This window comes from Scyliorhinus torazame, chromosome 6 (assembly GCF_047496885.1).
Source record: "Scyliorhinus torazame isolate Kashiwa2021f chromosome 6, sScyTor2.1, whole genome shotgun sequence".
NCBI classification, from domain to species: domain Eukaryota; kingdom Metazoa; phylum Chordata; class Chondrichthyes; order Carcharhiniformes; family Scyliorhinidae; genus Scyliorhinus; species Scyliorhinus torazame.
Window position 1 is genome coordinate 153,364,213 of NC_092712.1, and position 14,359 is coordinate 153,378,571.

The window sequence follows — 14,359 nt, forward strand, 5'->3', positions numbered from 1 at the left end:
AAATCCCTGAACGGAAACTTGGAACACCGGTTTTTAACTATTTATTTTTGTGAATTGGAAAAAATAGGGGAAAAGAGGTTAAACCTTTGTGGAAAAGGGTCAGTCTTGTAAATTATTCAAATTCCAAAATGTTTATTAAATTTAAAATCACACAATAAGAAAGGCAGTAGAAAAGAACAACATTCACAATTAACTACAATAACGGTTACCTAAACAATATAGTTAAATTACGCCCAATCCAAATTCTTTGACTTTCCTAAACTCGCAAAATACACTTTCTACAAACCAATATCACACAGATTTTAATACAATGAGCCAAATCTAATACTTAATTACCATACAGGATCTGCGGCTTTCTTTTGGGAACCCTTCTTCTACTTTAGAGTAGAATCTTAAGGGTCTCACGAATACAGCCGTCAGCTACTTTCTTTCACACATTAGTTTGATTCTCTCTGAGAGAGCTCTGTTTTGCAACTGGCTGTGGCTATGATCTAGGTCTCTAGACTGCCAGTTTCCACTTTGCTTAACAAAGTATCTGTTTTGCCCTTCTACTAGATTAATCTGCATCTCACACGTCCTCAGTGCAGCTAAAATCCTGTTAATTGGACAGAGGTGGTGCAGTGATTAGCACTGCTGCCTCACGCCGCCGAGGTCCCAGTTCGATCCCCGCTCTGGGTCGCTGTCCATGTGGAGTTTGCGTGTGTTTCGCCCCCACAACCCAAAGATGTGCAGGCTAGGTGGATTAGCCACGCTAAATTGCCCCTTAATTGGAAAAATGAATTAGGTACTCTAAATTTCTATTTAAACCCTGTAAGTTTATTTTTAATCCCTTTACTTTTCATTTTATTCTAACTTCCTAACGCCCACTCTACGACCCATCTCATGCCACACCTGAGCTGTTAGCTCCCCTTTCCCAACACAAGATCTTACACTTTCTGGAGAAGAAATAACATACAAAAGCAGGGATGGTGGCTATAGCTTGAAAGTCTCAGCTTCTATAGAAAACAGCTTTAAAAATCTACTTGTCTTGCCAAACAATTAAATGAAATTTTACTAATTTGGTCATTGTTCCATAATCCATTAACCTAGACAGCTTCAAGTAACCTGTAGTTTCCAGGCTGGTTTATATGGCTCAACACTGTTATGAACCCAGTTGATGTTACTACTGGATGGGAAGGTCCCACAATGGAACCCTAACTCAAAAGACCATCACTTTTACTTTTTTAGAGAATGTGGATGAATAGAGTCACAGGAATGCCAGTTAGCTTTTAACAACAGAAAAAATTGTTTTTATTAAACATGAAAAGTTTGACTATAATACAACACACCTTAACTCCCACTTATCTTTACAAATGTACACGGATTTTAAGAGTAACAGTGTACAAAATATATCTTATTCTATACTATTCTCAGTAAAGTATAGTCCCTGTAACAAAATAGGCTAACTGTGGTCAGACAACACCCCACTCTGAAACCAAGTGTTAGATGTCATGCATCAGACTTTTGTGGGTTCTCCTCAAATATCCACACCCCCTTCCTCGCAGGTGACTGTCATATATATGTTTCCAAATTCCACTCTCAAAAGACACACTTTAGAATCTTTTTACAAACAATGCTTTCCCTCAGCTGTTTTCAGCAAGGATCCACCTCCAGCATTTCTGGTATTAGTTCAGGAAACTTTCTTTGAACTGCTCCTAATGTATTTACATCCTTCCTTAAATAAGGAGACTAATGCAGTGTTCCAGGCGTGGTCTTACTAATGTCCTGTACAAATGAAGCATAGCCTCCCTCCTTTTGTATTCAGTTCCCCTCACAATAAAGGATAATATTCCATTAGCTTTCCTAATTACTTGCTGTACCTGTGCATTTTTTGTGATTCATGAACTCCAGACACCCAGGTCTCTCGACATCACACGAGTTTTGCAATTTCATAGCATTTTGATAATATGCTGATTTTTATTCTTCCTGCCAAAATGGACAATTTCACATTTGTCCACTGAACTAAAACCGTCTGCAGTTCCGGGGTCCGTATCCTTCAATTCCCATCCAATTCGTGTATTTGTCAAGATGCTTCTTAAATGTTGCTATCATACCTGCTTCCACCACCTCTCCCAGCAATGAGTTCCAGGCACTCATCACCCTCTGTGTAAACAATAATTTGCCTCGCACATCTCCACTAACTTTGCCCCTCACACCTTAAACCTATGTCCCCTCGTAATTGACTTTCCCAGGCTTGGAAAAAGCTTCTGACTATCCATTCTGTCCATGCCACTCATAATTTTGTACGCTCCTATTAGGTTACCCCTCAACCTCCATTGTTCCAGTGAAAAGAATCCGAGTTTATACTCTCCTCACAGCTAATACCCCTCCAGACCAGGCAACATCCTGGTAAGCCTCTTCTGTACTCTCTTCAAAGCTTCCACATCCTTCTGGTAGTGTGGCAACCAGAATTATATGCGATATTCCAAGTGTGGCCTAACTAAGATTCTGTACAGCTGCAGCATGACTTACCAATTTTTATACTCAATGCCCCAACTGATGAAGGCAAGAATGCCATATGCCTTCTTGACTACCTTTATTTTTATTCGTTCATGGGATGTGGGCGTCACAGGCTGTGCCAGTGTTTATTGCCCATCCCTAATTGCCCTTGGGGCAGTTAAGAGTCAACCACATTGCTGTGGGTCTGGAGTCACATATAGGCCAGACCAGGTAAGGATGGCAGAATTCCTTCCCTAAAGGATATTAGTGAACCAGATGGGTTGAATTCAAATTTCACCATCTGCAGTGGTGAGATTTGAACCTGGATCCCCAGAGCATTAATCTGGGTTTCTGGTTTACTCGTCCAATGACAATACCACTACGCCACCGCTCCCCTTATCCACCTGCGTTGCCACTTTCAGTGATCTGTGGACCTGTATGCCCAGATCTCTCTGCCTGTGAATGCTCTTAAGGGTTCTGCCATTTACTAGCTACTTCCCACCTGTATTAGACCTTCCAAAATGCATTACCTGACATTTGTCCAGATTAAACTCCATGTTCCATTTCTCTGCCCAAGTCTCCAACCGATCTATAGCCAGAAGTCTATGTTTTAAAAACACAGAAACCAATTAATAATACCCGTACATAATACCTGTAACTCTGAAAGCCTAGAAATTTGACTATGCTTGTTTTGCTGTATTATTTGCTCATACCATTTTCATGTTTTGTGATGTAATCATTTATGCCTATATTTAGGTCATGCTCAAATAGGACACCTTCTCCTGGAAAGGAACAAATCTGGTACTATTCCATCAGACAGCCAAGGAGCCACACCACTGCACTATGCTGCTCAGAGCAATTTTGCTGTAAGTACTGTTAGAGGAAAAACTCAAGAAAAAAATATTTTTTTTGCAATTTAAAATTAATTAAATACTAATTAATATTTTTTTGTAATTGTAGCAAGATCAGGTAACTCTTCTTTCTTTTAACAAACATTTTATTGAGGCATTTATGGTTTTATAATAAAAAAGATAGATACAAATACACAAGCAAACATAGTTTAGTTCGTAACACATCCTCCATCTCTCACTGTTCCCGCCTAACTCCTCCCTCCCCTTCTTCAACCTGCTGACAATTTAGTTTTCTCCGATAAAGTCGATAAACGGCTGCCATCTCCGGATGAACCCTCGTTGATCCTCTCAGGGCGAACTTAATTTTCTCAAAACTGAGAAACCCAGCCATGTTCCAACCCATACCTCTCATTTCGGGGGCTTCGAGTCCCTGCACGCTAGTAATATCTGTCTCCGAGCTACCAAGGAGTCAAAGGCCAAAACGTCAACCTCTCTCGCCCCCTGGATTCCCGGGTCTCCCGACACTCCAAAAATCGCCACCTCTGGACTCGACGGCACCCTCGTTTTTAGTACCGTGGACATGACATCCGCAAATCCCTAAGCTTCACGCATGCCCAAAACATGTGGACATGGTTTGCGGGCCTTCCTGCACATCTCACAGACCTGTCCTCCACCCCAAAAAGCCTGCTCATCCGGGCCACCGTCATGTGCGCCCGGTGAACAACCTTGAATTGTATCAGGCTGAGCCTGGCACATGATGAGGTCGCATTGACTCTGCTCAGAGCATCCTCCCTCAGACCCGCCTCAAACTCCTTTCCCAACTCATCTTCCCATTTACGTTTTATCTCACCAATGTGGGTTTCCTCCCACTCCATAAGTCCTTTATAATTTCCGACACCTTCCCCTCTCCCACTCCCGTTCTAGAGACTACCTTGTGATGTATCCCCTGTGGCGGTAGAAGCGGAAAGGTCAAAACCTGCCTTCGCACAAAGACCCTCACCTACAGATAATGAAACCCATTCCCTCACGGCAATTCAAACTCCTCTTCCAGGTCTTCCAAACAGGGAAAGCTCCCATCAATAAACAGATCCCCCAGCCTTAATCCCTGCTCTCGCAATCTCCAAAACCCCCCATCCATCCTTCCCGGGACAAGCCAGTGATTACCGTAAATTGGAGCCCAAACCGATGCTCGCTCCCCTCCCATATAGAACTTTACAGCGCAGTACAGGCCCTTCGGCCCTCGATGTTGCGCCGACCTGTGAAACCACTCTAAAGCCCATCTACACTATTCCCTTATCGTCCATATGTCTATCCAATGACCATTTGAATGCCCTTAGTGTTGGCGAGTCCACTACTGTTGCAGGGCAGGGCATTCCACGCCCTTACTACTCTCCGAGTAAAGAACCTACCCCTGACATATGTCTTATATCTATCTCCCCTCAACTTAAAGCTATGTCCCCTCGTGCTAGACATCACCATCCGAGGAAGAAGGCTCTCACTGTCCACCCGATCCAATCCTCTGATTATTTTGTATGCCTCAATTAAGTCACCTCTTAACCTTCTTCTCGCTAACAAAAACAGCCTCAAGTCCCTCAGCCTTTCCTCATAAGATCTTCCCTCCATACCAGGCAACATTCTGGTAAATCTCCTCTGCACCCTTTCCAATGCTTCCACATCCTTCCTATAATGCGGCGAGCAGAATTGCACGCAATACTCCAAATGCGGCCGCACCAGAGTTTTGTACAGCTGCAACATGACCTCATGGCTCCGAAACTCAATCCCTCGACCAATAAAAGCTAACACACCGTACGCCTTCTTTTTTTTTAATATATATTTTATTCAAAATTTTGTGGCCAAACATAACAGTACATAATTTTTCTTTTGAACAACAACAAAGCAATATAAATAACCGTGGCCAATTTTAAACAAATAAATAAATAATATATAAACAAAAACAAAACCAAGTGGCAACTGCCTTGTCAAAAATAGCTACTCTCCAAAGATACAATCCAACAATCCAATGTACATTACCTATAACAAGTGTCTATACATATACAATGACATCCCTGAGAGTCCGTCCGGTCCCCCCCCCCCTGGGTTGCTGCTGTTGTCTTCTTCTTTTCCATTCCCTCTATCTTTCTGTGAGGTAGTTGACGAACGGTTGCCACCGCCTGGTGAACCCTTGAGCCGAACCTCTTAATACGAACTTGATCCGTTCTAACTTTATAAACCCTGCCATGTCGTTTATCCAGGTCTCCACACCTGGGGGTTTGGCTTCCTTACACATTAACAATATCCTGCGCCAGGCTACTAGGGACGCAAAGGCCAAAACATCAGCCTCTCTCGCCTCCTGCACTCCCGGCTCTTCTGCAACCCCGAATATAGCCAACCCCCAGCTTGGTTCGACCCGGACCCCCACCACCTTCGAAAGCACCTTTGCCACCCCCACCCAGAACCCCTGTAGTGCCGGGCATGACCAGAACATGTGGGTGTGATTCGCTGGGCTTCTTGAGCATCTCCCACACCTATCCTATACCCCAAAAAATCTACTGAGCCGTGCTCCAGTAATATGCGCCCTGTGTAGAACCTTGAATTGTATCAGGCTTAGCCTGGCACACGAGGACGATGAGTTTACCCTACGTAGGGCGTCAGCCCACAGCCCTTCCTCAATCTCCTCCCCCAGCTCTTCGTCCCATTTCCCTTTCAGCTCATCTACCATGATCTCCCCCTCGTCCCTCATTTCCCTATATATGTCTGACACCTTACCATCCCCCACCCACGTCTCTGAGATCACTCTATCCTGCACCTCGAGCTGTGGAAATTCCCTCACCTGTTGCCTCGCGAAAGCCCTCAGTTGCAGATACTGAAATGCATTCCCTTGGGGCAACCCATATTTTTCCGTCAGCGCACCCAGACTCGCAAACGTCCCATCTACGAACAGATCTCTCAATTGTACTACCCCAGCTCTTTGCCATGCTCCAAATCCCCCATCCATTCTCCCCGGAACAAACCTATGGTTATTTCTTATTGGGGACCGCACCGAGGCTCCCATCTTTCCCCTATGCTGTCTCCACTGCCCCCAAATTTTCAATGTAGCCACCACCACCGGGCTTGTGGTGTATTTCTTCGGTGAGAACGGCAACGGTGCCGTCACCATTGCTTGTAGACTAGTCCCCCTGCAGGACGCCCTCTCCAATCTCTTCCACGCCGCTCCCTCCCCTTCTCCCATCCACTTACACACCATTGAAACATTGGCGGCCCAGTAATAGTCGTTTAGGCTCGGTAGTGCCAACCCCCCTGTCCCTACTACGCTGCAAAAATCCCCTCCTCACTCTCGGGGTCTTCCCGGCCCACACATAACTCATAATACTCTTCTCGATTCTCTTGAAAAAAGCCTTCGTGACCACCACCGGGAGGCACTGAGAGACAAAAAGGAATCTCGGGAGGACCACCATTTTAACCGCCTGCACCCTACCTGCCAGTGACAGGGACACCATGTCCCATCTCTTAAAGTCCTCCTCCATCTGTTCCACCAACCGCGTTAAATTAAGCCTGTATAATGTACCCCAATTCTTGGCTATCTGGATCCCCAAGTACCGGAAGTCCCTTGTTACCTTCCTCAACCGTAAATCCTCTATTTCCCTGCTCTGCTCCCCTGGATGCACCACGAACAACTCACTTTTCCCCATGTTCAATTTATACCCTGAAAAATCCCCAAACTCCCCAAGTATCCGCATTATCTCTGGCATCCCCTCCGCCGGGTCCGCCACATACAACAACAAATCATCCGCATACAGAGATACCCGGTGTTCTTCTCCTCCCCTGAGTACTCCCTTCCACTTCCTGGAACCCCTCAATGCTATGGCCAGGGGCTCAATCGCCAGTGCAAACAATAACGGGGACAGAGGACATCCCTGCCTTGTCCCTCTATGGAGCCGAAAGTATGCAGATCCCCGTCCATTCGTGACCACACTCGCCACTGGGGCCCTATACAACAGCTGCACCCATCCAACATACTCATCTCCAAAACCAAATCTCCTCAGCACCTCCCACAAATAATCCCACTCCACTCTATCAAATGCTTTCTCGGCATCCATCGCCACCACTATCTCCGCTTCCCCCTCTGGTGGGGGCATCATCATTACCCCTAGCAGCCTCCGTATATTTGTGTTCAGCTGTCTCCCCTTCACAAACCCAGTTTGGTCCTCATGAACCACCCCGGGACACAATCCTCTATCCTCGTTGCCATTACCTTGGCCAGAATCTTAGCATCCACATTCAGGAGGGAAATGGGCCTATAGGACCCGCATTGCAGCGGGTCTTTTTCCTTCTTTAGGAGGAGCGATATCGTTGCCTCTGACATAGTCGGGGGCAGCTGCCCCTTTCCCTAGCCTCATTGAAGGTTCTCATCAGTAGCGGGGCCAACAAGTCCATATATTTCCTATAAAATTCCACTGGGAATCCGTCTGGTCCCGGGGCCTTCCCCGCCTGCATGCTTCCAATCCCTTTCACTACTTCCTCCGTCTCAATCTGTGCTCCCAGTCCCGCCCTCTCCTGCTCCTCCACCGTAGGAAATTCCAGCTGATCCAGAAAGCACATCATTCTCTCCTTCCCTTCCGGGGGCTGAGCTTCATATAATCTTTCATAAAATGCCTTGAACACTCCATTCACTCTCTCCGCTCCCCGCTCCATCTCTCCCTCCTCATCTCTCACCCCCCTATCTCCCTCGCTGCTCCCCTTTTCCTCAGTTGGTGGGCCAGCAACCTGCTCGCCTTCTCCCCATATTCGTACTGTACACCCTGTGCCTTCCTCCATTGTGCCTCTGCGTTACCCGTAGTCAACAAGTCAAATTCTACATGTAGCCTTTGCCTTTCCCTGTACAGTCCCTCCTCCGGTGCCTCCGCATATTGTCTGTCCACCCTCAAAAGTTCTTTCAACAACCGCTCCCTTTCCCTACCCTCCTGCTTTCCTTTATGTGCCCTGATAGATATCAGCTCCCCTCTAACCACAGCCTTCAATGCCTCCCAGACCACTCCCACCTGAACCTCCCCATTGTCATTGAGTTCCAAGTACCTTTCAATACACCCCCTCACCCTTAAACACACCCCCTCATCTGCCAATAATCCCATGTCCATTCTCCAGGGTGGGTGCTGTTCTTTTTCCTCCCCTATCTCCAGGTCCACCCAATGTGGAGCGTGGTCCGAAATAGCTATAGCCGTGTACTCCGTCCCCGTCACCTTCGGGATCAGTGCCCTTCCCAAAACAAAAAAGTCTATCCATGAATAGACTTTATGGACATGGGAGAAAAACGAAAACTCCTTACTCCTAGGTCTACTAAATCTCCAGGGGTCTACTCCTCCCATCTGCTCCATAAAGTCCTTGAGCACCCTAGCTGCAGCCGGCCTCCTTCCGGTCCTGGACCTCGAGCTGTCCAGCCCTGGGTCCAGCACCGTATTAACATCTCCACCCATTACCAACTTTCCCGCCTCTAGGTCCGGGATGCGTCCCAACATGCGCCTCATAAAATTGGCATCATCCCAGTTCGGGGCATATACGTTCACTAAAACCACCGCCTCCCCTTGCAATCTGCCACTCACCATCACGTATCTGCCCCCACTATCCGCCACTATGGTCTTTGCCTCAAACATTACCCGCTTCCCCACTAATATAGCCACCCCCCTGTTTTTTGCGTCTAGCCCCGAATGAAACACCTGCCCAACCCATCCTTTGCGAAGACTGACCTGGCCTATCAGTTTCAAATGCGTCTCCTGCAGCATAACCACATCTGCCTTAAGTTTTTTTAGGTGTGCGAGTACCCGTGCCCTCTTAATCGGCCCGTTCAGCCCTCTCACATTCCACGTGATCAGCCGGGTTGGGGGGCTCCCCCCCCCTCCTGTCGACTAGCCATCTCCTTTTTCAATCCAGCTCCTCACCCGGTTCCCACGTAGCCGTATCTCCCCCCAACGGCGCCCTCCCGCCCGACCACCCCACCCCATATCAGCTCCCCCTTCTCCCCAGCAGCAGCAACCCAGTTAAACACCCCCCCCCCCCGCTAGATCCCTTTCTAGCGTAATTGCACACCCCATGTTGCTCCCAGAAGTCACCGTATGCCTTCTTAACAACCCTCTCAACCTGAGTGGCAACTTTCAGGGATCTATGTACATGGACACCGAGATCTCTCTGCTCATCCACACTGCCAAGAATCTTACCATTAGCCTAGTACTCTGTCTTCCTGTTATTCCTTCCAAAATGAATCACCTCACACTTTTCTGCATTAAACTCCATTTGCTCCGTCTCAGCCCAGCGCTGCAACTTATCTATGTCCCTCTGTAACTTGTAACATCCTTCCGCGCTGTCCACAATGCCACCGACTTCAGTGTCATCTGCAAATATGTTTCCGCCACTGTCCCCAAACTCTCAGGGCCGCCACTACCACTGGACCCGTGGAGTATCGGGCTGGCGAGAATGGCAGAGGAGCTGTTACCAATGCCCCCAAACTTCTGCCCTTGCATGAGGCTGCCTCCACCCGCTCCCACACAGACCCCTCCCCACTACCCACTTCCTAACTATGGCTATGAGTACTTTCTTGACTCGTGGGGTTTTATCCGCCCACTCAAACCCAGAGATCACCGCATTAACCCGCTTAAAAAAGGCATTTGGGATAAAAATAGGGAGACACTGGAAAACAAAAATCTCGGGCAAACCGTCATCTTTACGGTCTGTACCCGCCCCGCCAGTGACAACAGGAGCATGTCCCACCTCCGAAAGTCCTCCTTCATTTGTTCGATTAAACGGGCCAGATTTAATTTATGTAGCTGCTGTCAACCCCGTGCCACCTGGATATCCAAGTAGCGAAAACTCTCTCCCACCACTTTAAACGGCAATTCCCCCAGTCTCCTCTCCTGACCCCTCGCCTGGATCACAAAAACCTCACTTTTACCCATATTTAGTTTGTACCCTGAAAATCGCCCAAATTCCCCTAAAATCCGCATAATCTCCCCAACCCCCCTAACGGGTCAGAAATATGCAGAGTAGGTCGTCTGCATATAACGAGACCCTGTGTTCCACCCCTCCTGACTAGCCCCTTCCAGTCCTTTGACGCTCTCAGTGCCATCGCCAATGGCTCTAGAGCCAAGGCAAACAGCAGTGGGGAGAGGGGAGATCCCTGCCTTGTCCCCCGGTGCAGTCTAAAGTAGTCTGAACTCACCCGGTTCCTCTGCACTCTCGCCACCGGTGCCTGGTACAGCAACCGCACCCAGTCAATAAAGCCCTGCCCAAACCCAAACCGGCCCAGGACCTCCCACAAATAATTCCATTCCACCCGGTCGAAGGCCTTCTTCGCGTGCTTAGCGACCACCACCTCTGCCTCCCTCCCCTCGGTGGGCATCATTATCACATTCAGGAGCCTTCTAATTCGCCATTAGCTGCCTGCCTTTCACAAACCCCGTCTGGTCTTCCCCTGTCACCCCCAGAACACAGTCCTCTATCCTCAAGGCCAGAATTTTGGCCAACAATTTGGTATCAACATTGAGTAGGGAGATTGGTCTGTATGACCCACATTGCTCTGGGTCCTTCTCCCGCTTCAGGATCAATGAAATCAAAGCCTGTGACTATGTTGCGGGAAGAACACTACGCTCCCTTGCCCTCACCATCAGCGGGCCCAGCTTCCCAGAAAAATTCTTGTAAAATTCCACTGGGTAGCCGTCCGGTCCTGGAGCCTTACCCGACTGCATGGCCTCCAATCCCTCTGCTTCTTCTGCAATCCCTCCACCAACTCTTCCTCTACCTTCGGAAACTCCCGCTGGGTCCAAGACCTTGTTCCCCCCTCTGTCCTTCACACTTCCTATCTCCCTGGCCGCCTCCCTTTTCTTTAGCTGGTGTTCTAGCATTCTACTGGCCTTCTCACCATACTCGTATATCGCCCCTCCCGCTTTCCTCAACTGCCCCACCGCCTTCCGTGTGGATATCAAACCAAACCACCTGCAGCTTCTGCAGTCTCGCCTCCGTGGCTTCAGAATACCTCCTGTCCACCTGGAGTATTTCCCTAACCAGCCTATCCAGCTCTGCCCGCTCCACCTTCTCCCTCTGAGCCCGTAACAAAATTAGCTCCCCCCTAACCAGTGCCTTCAGCGCCTCCCACACCATTGCTGCCAAAACTTCCCCTGTATCATTTATCTCCAAATAATTCTGGATGGCCTCCCTCAGCTGCCCGCACACCCCCTCATCCGCTAACAGTCCTACATCCAATCTCCATTGCGGGCGCTGACCCCCCTCCTTGCTCACCCGTAAATCCACCCAGTGTGGGACATGGTCCAACACAACAATCGCCGAGTACTTGGCATCCACTACCCCCGCCAACAAAGCCCTGTTCAAAATGAAAAAATCAATCACCTTTGGCCATCCGAACATCCATGGATCTACCCCCCCCCCCCATCTGTTCCATAAACCTCTTTAGCTCTTTCGCTGCGGCTGGCATCCTCCCTATCCTTGAATCCAACCTCGGATCGATGACCATATTAAAGTCCCACCCCCATGATCAACTTATGTGAGTCCAGGTCCGGAATCTTCCCCAACACCTGCCTCATAAACTCCGCGTCATCCCAGTTTGGTGCGTAAATATTCACCAATACCACCGGCATCCTCTCCAGCTTCCCACTCACCATGATATACCTACCCCCTGAGTCTGCCACTATATTCCCGACCTCAAATGACACCCGCTTATTGATCAAGATCGCAACCCCCCTAGTTTTAGAGTCTAGCCCCAAATTAAATACCTGCCCGACCCACCCCTTCCTCAGCCTGATCCACCACCCTCAGGTGTGTCTCCAGTAACATTGCCACGTCCGCCTTCAAACTCATCAAATGCACAAACACGCGAGCCCTCTTGACCGGTCCATTCAGCTCTCTCACATTCCATGTGATCAGCCTGGTCGGGGGGCATCCCACCCCCCGCTGATCAACCATTACCCTTCTTTGGCCAGATTGCAGCCCGTGTCCCGTGCCTCCTCAGGCCCTCCCTCGGGCGCCCACTGTCATTGATCCAATTTGTCTCCCAGCACCAGTCCCTCCCCTGTCAGCAGAACAATTCCCCCCCACCAACAAAACAACAATCCCAACCCCCCCATATCAAACTGGTCACCTGCTCGCCCCCCCACTGCATTTCCGTGAGCTAGCCCGCCCAGCTAGCCGGGTAGCCCCCCGCCCATGGCGCCAAGCATCCTACCCCCCCACTGATCTCCCCCCCCCCCCCCAAACCCCGATCGAACATACATATGCAAAACATAACAATCCCCAACAAACACAAAGAAGAAAATTCCACCCACCATCCCCAACAAGAACAAAGTTAATCCGCATACAAAACTGAGCAACGGCCCAAATATTGGTACAAAGGCACACATACACAGCTCAAAAAGAAATAAATTTAGCAGTATAGACACAGAATTACTCGCCCCAAGTTCAGTGTCCTCCATCGCCTGCCAGTCCCCTGTCCTTAACAAAGTTCATCGCCTCATCCGGCGATCTGAAATTCCTCGAGCTCAGCCATTGCCTCTCCCACCTTCTGGATCGCCTATCCGTGGGCTTCCAATCTTTGCTCCACCCGGTCAATCCCGCCTTAATCGCGTCCAGGTACTCCTGTCTTTGCTTTGTGCAGCTCTCCTGAAGAATTCCACCAGCTGTTCTTTTGACCACTGTGCCGGCAATCCCAGTCCCTGAGCCTTCGCCATGTTTTCCTGTGCTACAGACTCCACTCCCTTCTTTGCCCAGCAATCTCTCCTTTGCAGACCACTTCTGGTCCATGACTCCATAAACTGGTGGGCGATTCCTCTCCTCTGCCTCACCAATCTCCGATCAAATCCCCCATAAGTCGGGGGAAAAGGTCCCAACGGTCCACCACGAGCGGGAGCTACCAAATAAGCGACCTCTCATTCCATGGCCGCCACTGGAAGCATTGGGTAACTCTTTTCAATAAGTACTATTCATTTCTCATTTCTAAATGACGTCACCTCCCATTGATCCCACCAGCTTTGCTGAGGTCGGCACCAGAGGTCACCAACAGACATCCCACAGCATTTATACTGGAATCAAAACTCTTTGGTTTTTGACTATAATAGTTTGGATACCTTCAAGGCAAAATTGAGCAAGTACTTTGAAACTAAACAGATTATCTGATAAACCATAAGGAAAACTGAAAGGTGAACTAAAATGACCTACATTCATTTCTGACCATGAACATTCTGTTTTTTTAAACTTTCTGGGGCTGGTTTAGCACACTGGGCTAAATCGCTGGCTTTTAAAGCAGACCGAGGCAGGCCAGCAGCACAGTTCAATTCCCGTACCAGCCTCCCCGAATGTGGCGACTAGGGGCTTTTCACAGTAACTTGGGCAGCATGGTAGCATTGTGGTTATCACAATTGCTTCACAGCTCCGGGGTCCCAGGTTCAATTCCCGGCTTGGGTCACTGTCTGTGCGGAGTCTGCACATTCTCCCCGTGTCTGTGTGGGTTTCCTCCGGGTGCTCCGGTTTCCTCCCACAGTCCAACGCTGTGCAGGTTAGGTGAATTGGCCATGCAAAATTGTCCTTAGTGTCCAAAATTGCTCTTAGTGTTGGGAGGGGTTACTGGGTAATGGGGATAGGGTGGAGGTGTGGGCTTGGGTAGGGTGCTCTTTCCAAGAGCCGGTGCAGACTCGATGGGCCGAATGGCCTCCTTCTGCACTGTAAATTCTATGATGATCTCTGATATTAGAGGTTGTGAGTCTTTTGTGCAGCACTCCCCAGCGCTTAAATCCTTTGTGGTTTCGGACTAAAATAAACTTTATATTCAGAGTATGATTAGAGCACCTCACAATTTTAGTGTGACAACTGTGCTTTACGAATCTGACAATATAGTACTTTGTTTTGTTGATTAATGTTATGCGGTGACTGGACGTTTACAGCTCCTAGATTTTTCTCAGCTTTACTCTTAGATGTGTTTCCTGTTTCTAACTGAAATCCTCATTGACTTCGTCTTGGTCACTTTTACGTCTCTCATT

General features: G+C 48.6%; 1 protein-coding gene across 12 annotated transcripts in view; it reads left to right on the top strand.

The window, feature by feature from the left end:
- The window catches only part of invs (inversin), a 498,042-nt gene that overhangs the window by 188,848 nt on the left and 294,835 nt on the right, over positions 1–14,359 (top strand). For all 12 annotated transcript variants that reach the window (XM_072508926.1, XM_072508929.1, XM_072508921.1 and 9 more), the window contains one exon: positions 3,235–3,344. In XM_072508926.1, the coding sequence (XP_072365027.1) occupies positions 3,235–3,344 (110 nt within the window). The remainder of the gene's footprint in view (positions 1–3,234; positions 3,345–14,359) is intronic.